Source organism: Bradysia coprophila, unplaced genomic scaffold (assembly GCF_014529535.1).
Source record: "Bradysia coprophila strain Holo2 unplaced genomic scaffold, BU_Bcop_v1 contig_211, whole genome shotgun sequence".
Taxonomy (NCBI): Eukaryota; Metazoa; Arthropoda; class Insecta; order Diptera; family Sciaridae; genus Bradysia; species Bradysia coprophila.
This window is the reverse complement of record NW_023503474.1, coordinates 114556-124548: the sequence shown is the minus strand read 5'-3', so window position 1 is coordinate 124548 and position 9993 is coordinate 114556. Positions and strand designations below refer to the sequence as shown.

The 9993-nt window shown below is 38.9% G+C and overlaps 2 protein-coding genes across 2 annotated transcripts; one reads left to right on the top strand and one right to left on the bottom strand.

Annotated features, from left to right (window-relative positions):
- The first annotated feature begins 435 nt into the window (after positions 1–435).
- On the top strand, positions 436–2030 carry LOC119075441. Its single transcript, XM_037181880.1, has 2 exons — positions 436–634; positions 702–2030. Exons 1-2 carry the CDS (start codon positions 587–589, stop codon positions 2010–2012), a joined length of 1359 nt encoding a protein of 452 aa, XP_037037775.1. The 5' UTR covers positions 436–586; the 3' UTR covers positions 2013–2030.
- A 1080-nt stretch (positions 2031–3110) lies between these two features.
- LOC119075440 lies at positions 3111–4692 on the bottom strand. Its single transcript, XM_037181879.1, has 2 exons — positions 4507–4692; positions 3111–4439 (listed from the first exon to the last, which is right to left on the bottom strand). Exons 1-2 carry the CDS (start codon positions 4552–4554, stop codon positions 3129–3131), a joined length of 1359 nt encoding a protein of 452 aa, XP_037037774.1. The 5' UTR covers positions 4555–4692; the 3' UTR covers positions 3111–3128.
- Positions 4693–9993: the final 5301 nt, after the last annotated feature.

Below are 9993 nucleotides of genomic sequence, written 5' to 3'. Positions count from 1 at the left end.
TTTTCTAAATTGTAGCTCTGTATTGTATTGGGTTGCATTTTAGTTTCATTCTAGGCTTGTACTATTTAAAAGTATTTTCTAATAGGAATAGATCACTTCATAAGTAAGTTGGCCCAACTATAAAAGGTCAACTTCACTCGAATTCGCTGTAGCAGAAATACTTTTAGAGGGTGAAGTTGATTATAGATGTTCTCTTTACACGTCCTACCTATCCTCTCATGCATAATATGTTAGTTGATTCACAGGATTGTACAATTAGAATTTTGAGACTATCGGTAAAAGGATTGTATTGGCTAGCAATGAACATCAACACAAGGTATGGGTCCTTCACCCCATCCATTTTAAATTTTTCCCGCCATCACAGCTTGACGTGATGATATGATAAAACCGACTCACTCAAATTATGCATCTCACGATGACAGTCATGATTTGCTTTGACAGAAGCCGATGACGCACCAATATGGCATGGCTTGTACTTCATTAGTTTGTTAGTAATCGGAAATCAGCAGCCTAACCATTTTGTTCTGGTCAATTTTAGCCAAAGTTTTACCAAATTTATTGTGAAAAAATCAAACGAAAAATTGTCATGGAAATTGTCTACGATGTATCATCTGCTGTAGGAGATGTGAACCAGGTCAGTAGCGACAGCTCATTTGTAGCTCACCATTATGATGCTAAGTGAAATAAATTTTGTGTTTCAGACCGACAACATGGTGCCGATCGAAATGACAAATAAAACCGGCACGAATCTGGCCGATTTGAATGAATATTGTCTTCTCGATATATTTTCATGCGATTATCTGACTCCGGCCGATCTGAGCTCATTGGCAGATACTTGTAAACGCTTCAAACAAATAGCCGAGCGTGTGTTTCCAAAGCAGTTTGGCATTATAAGTGAAAAATATTTGATCGGCAGGGAAACCTCTGACAGTAAATCAAAATACTTTCGTCAAAAATCTATCGAATCAATTTTGAAGAATTTCGGCTTCCGTCTTTCAACATTCAAACTAGACGAGACGAATGAAGATGTTGTAAGTTTGATAGCAAAGTATTGTAGCAAGGTCCATTTAACGCGACTTGAAATCCACGGTATGAAGAGTATTGAGGGCGTCAGACTGCAACTGCAATCGATTTTTAACCGGCTTCTGAAGCTCTCTGTCAACAACTGTGATTTCCGTGGTACATCCCCAGACATCACTTGTGATGCACTGATTGAATTGAGAATCACTGAATCGACTGGTTGCGGTCCAATTCTCACGAAGACTTTCCCAAATTTGGAACGATTCATATACCGTTACGATTCAATGTGGTCTAAAATTAGCGACGACAACACCAGCATCATCGTAGCATTCATCGAAAACCATAGACACTTGAAGACTCTGCAGTTGATTGGATCGTCGATATACTGCAACAGCGAACTCGTGGATGCAATCGGCAACAGTGGCCAAGAATTGGAGGTGTTAACCTTACAAAGCTTGATGAGGCCGAAGATTTCATTTGATGTTCCAAATCTACTGAGTCTGCCAAAATTATGGAGACTTGACCTTGACATTAACTTTGAAAATTACAATCAGATCATTGCACTTTTGCAAGCATCACCGGTATTGAGAGAGGTCAAACTGTATTTTGAGGTCGAGATTCCAGTTCAAGTTTTTGATAGTCTAGCGCAACAGCAACATTTACGTGAATTGATTTTGTATTATTACTCCTTTGATCGCATTGATTGGTCAATGTTGACTCAACTCAGGAAGCTTGTCCTATTCACACTAGTCAGTAAATTTGGTCCGGTCGATCTCCTCAAGATAGTAAGACAACTGACAAATTTGGAAGAATTGAGAGTTGATGATTATAAGGGTAGTGATGCGTTTCTTCTAAGCGAAAGGGATTTTGATCGAATTGTTAGAATAGTTGAACGTAGGTCGAATGTGCTGACATTGAAGTGCAGACATGAATTTAAGTTGTCGGAAAATTGTGAAAAAAACCGGAAGGTCAAATTATTAAAAATAAACTAGACGACGATTGAGTATTCATACGGTGTTTGTTTATCCCTCAAAGACAAAAATTGGTCAGATATTTGAAATACCTGATAAAGTCTCCCTCCATTGGCACCAAAGGTAATCAAATTTCTGCTGCAATTTGCTTCAGCTGATTCCCTTATACAAACTGGCTATAAGCAAATTTTTAGGCTGAATTCTTTTCCTTTTCCTTCTTTCAGCTGGTAATTTTGGCTCCAAGTAATCTACAATAGCTGCCACAGCTGTAGCACCGCATACAAAAAATACAGCTCTCGCAGCAATTGTAGATTACCTGTAGCCAAAATAACCAGTTACAGGTGTGATTTTCAACTCTTTTTCCTCGGTTCTCACTATACTTTCAAATGAGCTGATTACGCACTAATGGCATGGATTTGTCTGTCGTATAAGTCTGACTCATAGAGACAAGAAGTACAATAATGATAGGGCCGAACCACATCGAATTTTTCTGCTTCGAAGTGACTCGTCACTACCTCAACTGAAACGTGTACTGTACACAAAAAATGTCGCTGTCTCTATACTGTAGGTATACAATCAATTTCGAATAATATTACAGTGTTATCTTCTATAATATCTATAATATAAAACACAAACACGGTGCACCTCATCTCACCTCGGTGCACCACGCTTCACCTCGGTGCACCACGCTTCACCGCGGTGCACCACGCTTCACCGCGGTGCACCACGCTTCACCGCGGTGCACCACGCTTCACCTCGGTGCACCACGCTTCACCGCGGTGCACCACGCTTCACCTCGGTGCAGAGATGGGAAATTACCGGTAATTTATTTCTTGTCGGTAATATTACGTAATATTACGGTAATATTACGTAACATTGGGTAATATTACCGAAATCTTAAATTACCAATATTACCGATGTTTTGGTAATATTACGTAATTTACCAATACAAAATGAATTCAGCCTAAAAATTTGCTTATAGCCAGTTTGTATAAGGGAATCAGCTGAAGCAAATTGCAGCAGAAATTTGATTACCTTTGGTGCCAATGGAGGGAGACTTTATCAGGTATTTCAAATATCTGACCAATTTTTGTCTTTGAGGGATAAACAAACACCGTATGAATACTCAATCGTCGTCTAGTTTATTTTTAATAATTTTACCTTCCGGTTTTTTTCACAATTTTCCGACAACTTAAATTCATGTCTGCACTTCAATGTCAGCACATTCGACCTACGTTCAACTATTCTAACAATTCGATCAAAATCCCTTTCGCTTAGAAGAAACGCATCACTACCCTTATAATCATCAACTCTCAATTCTTCCAAATTTGTCAGTTGTCTTACTATCTTGAGGAGATCGACCGGACCAAATTTACTGACTAGTGTGAATAGGACAAGCTTCCTGAGTTGAGTCAACATTGACCAATCAATGCGATCAAAGGAGTAATAATACAAAATCAATTCACGTAAATGTTGCTGTTGCGCTAGACTATCAAAAACTTGAACTGGAATCTCGACCTCAAAATACAGTTTGACCTCTCTCAATACCGGTGATGCTTGCAAAAGTGCAATGATCTGATTGTAATTTTCAAAGTTAATGTCAAGGTCAAGTCTCCATAATTTTGGCAGACTCAGTAGATTTGGAACATCAAATGAAATCTTCGGCCTCATCAAGCTTTGTAAGGTTAACACCTCCAATTCTTGGCCACTGTTGCCGATTGCATCCACGAGTTCGCTGTTGCAGTATATCGACGATCCAATCAACTGCAGAGTCTTCAAGTGTCTATGGTTTTCGATGAATGCTACGATGATGCTGGTGTTGTCGTCGCTAATTTTAGACCACATTGAATCGTAACGGTATATGAATCGTTCCAAATTTGGGAAAGTCTTCGTGAGAATTGGACCGCAACCAGTCGATTCAGTGATTCTCAATTCAATCAGTGCATCACAAGTGATGTCTGGGGATGTACCACGGAAATCACAGTTGTTGACAGAGAGCTTCAGAAGCCGGTTAAAAATCGATTGCAGTTGCAGTCTGACGCCCTCAATACTCTTCATACCGTGGATTTCAAGTCGCGTTAAATGGACCTTGCTACAATACTTTGCTATCAAACTTACAACATCTTCATTCGTCTCGTCTAGTTTGAATGTTGAAAGACGGAAGCCGAAATTCTTCAAAATTGATTCGATAGATTTTTGACGAAAGTATTTTGATTTACTGTCAGAGGTTTCCCTGCCGATCAAATATTTTTCACTTATAATGCCAAACTGCTTTGGAAACACACGCTCGGCTATTTGTTTGAAGCGTTTACAAGTATCTGCCAATGAGCTCAGATCGGCCGGAGTCAGATAATCGCATGAAAATATATCGAGAAGACAATATTCATTCAAATCGGCCAGATTCGTGCCGGTTTTATTTGTCATTTCGATCGGCACCATGTTGTCGGTCTGAAACACAAAATTTATTTCACTTAGCATCATAATGGTGAGCTACAAATGAGCTGTCGCTACTGACCTGGTTCACATCTCCTACAGCAGATGATACATCGTAGACAATTTCCATGACAATTTTTCGTTTGATTTTTTCACAATAAATTTGGTAAAACTTTGGCTAAAATTGACCAGAACAAAATGGTTAGGCTGCTGATTTCCGATTACTAACAAACTAATGAAGTACAAGCCATGCCATATTGGTGCGTCGTCGGCTTCTGTCAAAGCAAATCATGACTGTCATCGTGAGATGCATAATTTGAGTGAGTCGGTTTTATCATATCATCACGTCAAGCTGTGATGGCGGGAAAATTTTAAAATGGATGGGGTGAAGGACCCATACCTTGTGTTGACGTTCATTGCTAGCCAATACAATCCTTTTGCCGATAGTCTCAAAATTCTAATTGTACAATCCTGTGAATCAACTAACATATTATGAATGAGAGGATAGGTAGGACGTGTAAAGAGAACATCTATAATCAACTTCACCCTCTAAAAGTATTTCTGGGTTCATTTACTTTTGTACAAATCGAATGACTTTTGTACAAATTAAATTCTTTTTTGTACACAAAAAATGACATTTTGTACTTAAAATTTCCATTTTATACCATCCATTTTGTACTAAAAAAAACCATTTCGTTACTTAAAAATTACTTTATGAACACAAAATGTAATTGTTTGTACACTGAAAAATTGGCGGAAATGTGCCACAGTGTACATAAAAAAACAAGGCATCAGAACAGTCGGAGCGTTTGCTGCGACTTAGCCCCGTACGACCCGTAATCCTATTTCGTCCGTAACCATAATACGTCCGTAACCGTAATACGCCCGGAACCCTAATACGTCTACAACCCTCTAATGCGTCTGTTACCAAAATGCATTTTCAAATTTACTGAAAGTATTCATTTTTAAAATTGCGCATTGCGCAATTACGAAAGCCCGTACGAAGTACCTCTAAAAAAAACAATTTACAATATTATTTTAGAAACCCAAAATTTGTTGCCAACTTTCCATTGGGTATTACCTCTCAAATGAAACAAAAACTAGCAAAATCGGATGAGATTTACTCGATTTATGTGCAAAAAACTCTTAGGGCCGAGTAGCGGCCTTAAACCAAGGGCCCAAATTTAAAACTTTTTTTGCCATCATTCTATTCGGCATTCAATTATCTCTCAAATGAAACAAAAACTAGCAAAATCGGATGAGATTTACTCGATTTATGTGCAAAAAACACTTAGGGCCGAGTAGCGGCCTTAGTCCAAGGGACCAAATTTGAAACTTTTTTCGCCATCATTCTATTCGGCATTCAATTATCTCTCAAATGAAACAAAAACTAGCAAAATCGGATGAGATTTACTCGATTTATGTGCAAAAAACACTTAGGGCCGAGTAGCGGCCTTAGTCCAAGGGACCAAATTTGAAACTTTTTTCGCCATCATTCTATTCGGCATTCAATTATCTCTCAAATGAAACAAAAACTAGCAAAATCGGATGAGATTTACTCGATTTATGTGCAAAAACACTTAGGGCCGAGTAGCGGCCTTAGTCCAAGGGCCCAAATTTGAAATTTTTTTCGACACGTTCTTTTCGGTATTCAATTACCTTCCATAAAAAACTAAATCTTGCAAAATCGGATGAAATTTACTCGATTTATGTGCAAAAAACACTTAGGGCCGAGTAACGACCTTTGAGCCCTCCCAACAAGCCCGCGTTGCATCTTACCCAAAACAAGGCATCAGAACAGTCGGAGCGTTTGCTGCGACTTAGCCCCGTACGACCCGTAATCCTATTCCGTCCGTAACCATAATACGTCCGTAGCCGTAATTCGCCCGGAACCCTAATACGTCTACAACCCTCCAATGCGTCTGTTACCAAAATGCAAGTCAAGTTGGGCATGGTCAAATTTACTGAAAGTGTTCATTTTTTAAATTGCGCATAGCGCAATTACGAAAGCCCGTACGAAGTACCTTTCAAATAAAACCAACAATTTACGACATTATTTTAGAAACCCAAAATTTTTTGCCAACTTTCCATTAGGTATTCAATTACCTCTCAAATGAAACAAAAACTAGCAAAATCGGTTGAGATTACTCAATTTATGTGCAAAAAGCACTTAGCGCCGAGTAGCGGCCTTAGTCCAAGGGCCCAAATTTGAAACTGTTTTTGCCATAATTCTATTCGGCATACAATTGTCTCTCAAATGAAACAAAAACATTTTGTGTTCATAAAGTAATTTTTACGTACGAAATGGTTTTGTTTTAGTACAAAATGGATGGTACAAAATGGAAATTTTAAGTACAAAATGTCATTTTTTGTGTACAAAAAAGAATTTAATTTGTACAAAGGTCATTCGATTTGTACAAATAAAATTAAAGCGTATTTCTGCTACAGCGAATTCGAGTGAAGTTGACCTTTTATAGTTGGGCCAACTTACTTATGAAGTGATCTATTCCTATTAGAAAATACTTTTAAATAGTACAAGCCTAGAATGAAACTAAAATGCAACCCAATACAATACAGAGCTACAATTTAGAAAAATTCAAATCCTGATCATCAATCTTCAAGAGACTGTACTTTCGAAAGTAACCTCACTTTAGTTTCCTTAAATTGTAAATGAATTCATTCGTTTGAGTTTTTTTTTTAACGTGGATGTCATTTCTTGACGAGGCATTTCATATATTTTGCATAGGCTTGGGATTTCAAAACGTTTCAGTGAACTTTACTATTAAGCATATCAAGACGAAATTCACATTACTTTGACAAAAGCCGATGGCGCACAACACAATTGGTGTGGAATCCATGTCTCTGTCTAACATAACGAATGACAGTTTTAGAAATGGTATATTTACCAAGGTTCTGAAAGAACAGGTTAGGACACCCACGAAGGCAGGCTTCAGAACCTTGATATTTACAACGAAATATTTACTCAGTGCCAGCGATCCCACGAGCAGTCTGGAAAATGGATAGTTTGAAAGAAAATTTGCGAGACCAGAAGTCTGTCAGAAGTCCTAGTTTCTAGTTTTAATCGAGTACTAGGAAATACATAGAAATGATAACAGATGGTGTTGCTGTGTGACAACATACAAAAAAAATTGAAACCCATTACCAGAGAGTCAAAAAAATTTGGTTGTGTCATAATGTATGAAATGATTAAAAATAATTAGTTTTAGACCTCACGTATTCGAGCTAAACAAAGTGACATTCTTTTTTTTCGCCCTGGGTCCCTATTTTCAATCATGGGAGATGAATCTATCCAGAAAATGTCGTAATTTTTCGTACAAAACTGACAGTAAAGTCATTTTTCACCAATTGGACACATATTGACCGAAATTGTCGTATGAAATTTGAAAAACTTTGCGACGATTTTTGAACATCTAGAATCATCCAATTCTATCCAGCTAGGCCGGAACAGGTTAAGACACTTACGAAGGCGGGTGAAACACAAATCTTGGAATAGACATGTATATTGTTTGAAAGGTCCGAAGTCAACTTGAAAACATTTTTTTTTGTTAAGTTGAAATCGTCATATAAAATTTTCCAAACCTCGTTGGCGCTACGGGAAAATTTTGATTCCACCGCCTTCGTGATCAACTCGAAAGTGTCTTAACCTGTTCCTTCAGCTCCTTATTGTTCGACGGCTGTGTTGTTTTTGAAAGAAATCCTCGGAGGTGTGGCCCTCTGACCAATCGGAGGCCGAGGTACCACTGTGTTTAAAGTAAAGAAGTCTGCCACACCGTATCTTGGGGCGCCTTCGAAGAACTTTTTCTCTGATCCGTCCCTAGCGGGTTCGGTCCACTGATTCATCGGGTAGGCCTTGGTGCACCGAGGTGAAGCGTGGTGCACCGCGGTGAAGCGTGGTGCACCGAGGTGAAGCGTGGTGCACCGCGGTGAAGCGTGGTGCACCGCGGTGAAGCGTGGTGCACCGCGGTGAAGCGTGGTGCACCGCGGTGAAGCGTGGTGCACCGCGGTGAAGCGTGGTGCACCGCGGTGAGATGAGGTGCACCGTCTTTGTGTTTTATATTATAGATAACACTGTAATATTATTCGAAATTGATTGTATACAGTATAGAGACAGAGACAATTTTTGTGTACAGTACACGTTTCAGTTGAGGTAGTGACGAGTCACTTCGAAGCAGAAAATTTCGATGTGGTTCGGCCCTATCATTATTGTACTTCTTGTCTCTATGAGTCAGACTTATACGACAGACAAATCCATGCCATTAGTGCGTAATCAGCTCATTTCAAAGTATAGTGAGTTATTTTGGCTACAGGTAATCTACAATTGCTGCGAGAGCTGTATTTTTTGTATGCGGTGCTACAGCTGTGGCAGCTATTGTAGATTACTTGGAGCCAAAATTACCAGCTGAAAGAAGGAAAAGGAAAAGAATTCAGCCTAAAAATTTGCTTATAGCCAGTTTGTATAAGGGAATCAGCTGAAGTAAATTGCAGCAGAAATTTGATTACCTTTGGTGCCAATGGAGGGAGACTTTATCAGGTATTTCAAATATCTGACCAATTTTTGTCTTTGAGGGATAAACAAACACCGTATGAATACTCAATCGTCGTCTAGTTTATTTTTAATAATTTGACCTTCCGGTTTTTGTCACAATTTTCCGACAACTTAAATTCATGTCTGCACTTCAATGTCAGCACATTCGACCTACGTTCAACTATTCTAACAATTCGATCAAAATCCCTTTCGCTTAGAAGAAACGCATCACTACCCTTATAATCATCAACTCTCAATTCTTCCAAATTTGTCAGTTGTCTTACTATCTTGAGGAGATCGACCGGACCAAATTTACTGACTAGTGTGAACAGGACAAGCTTCCTGAGTTGAGTCAACATTGACCATTCAATGCGATCAAAGGAGTAATAATACAAAATCAATTCACGTAAATGTTGCTGTTGCGCTAGACTATCAAAAACTTGAACTGGAATCTCGACCTCAAAATACAGTTTGACTTCTCTCAATACCGGTGATGCTTGCAAAAGTGCAATGATCTGATTGTAATTTTCAAAGTTAATGTCAAGGTCAAGTCTCCATAATTTTGGCAGACTCAGTAGATTTGGAACATCAAATGAAATCTTCGGCCTCATCAAGCTTTGTAAGGTTAACACCTCCAATTCTTGGCCACTGTTGCCGATTGCATCCACGAGTTCGCTGTTGCAGTATATCGACGATCCAATCAACTGCAGAGTCTTTAAGTGTCTATGGTTTTCGATGAATGCTACGATGATGCTGGTGTTGTCGTCGCTAATTTTAGACCACATTGAATCGTAACGGTATATGAACCGTTCCAAATTTGGGAAAGTCTTCGTGAGAATTGGACCGCAACCCGTCGATTCAGTGATTCTCAATTCAATCAGTGCATCACAAGTGATGTCTGGGGATGTACCACGGAAGTCACAGTTGTTGACAGAGAGCTTCAGAAGCCGGTTAAAAATCGATTGCAGTTGCAGTCTGACGCCCTCAATACTCTTCATACCGTGGATTTCAAGTCGCGTTAAA

Bases quoted from the DNA above. Each gene is read 5' to 3' on its own strand.
- LOC119075441 (XM_037181880.1), top strand. From the start codon at position 587: ATGGAAATTGTCTACGATGTATCATCTGCTGTAGGAGATGTGAACCAG. The intron at 635-701 runs GTCAGTAGCGAC...TTTGTGTTTCAG, and splicing joins CTGTAGGAGATGTGAACCAG to ACCGACAACATGGTGCCGAT.
- LOC119075440 (XM_037181879.1), bottom strand. From the start codon at position 4,554: ATGGAAATTGTCTACGATGTATCATCTGCTGTAGGAGATGTGAACCAG. The intron at 4,440-4,506 runs GTCAGTAGCGAC...TTTGTGTTTCAG, and splicing joins CTGTAGGAGATGTGAACCAG to ACCGACAACATGGTGCCGAT.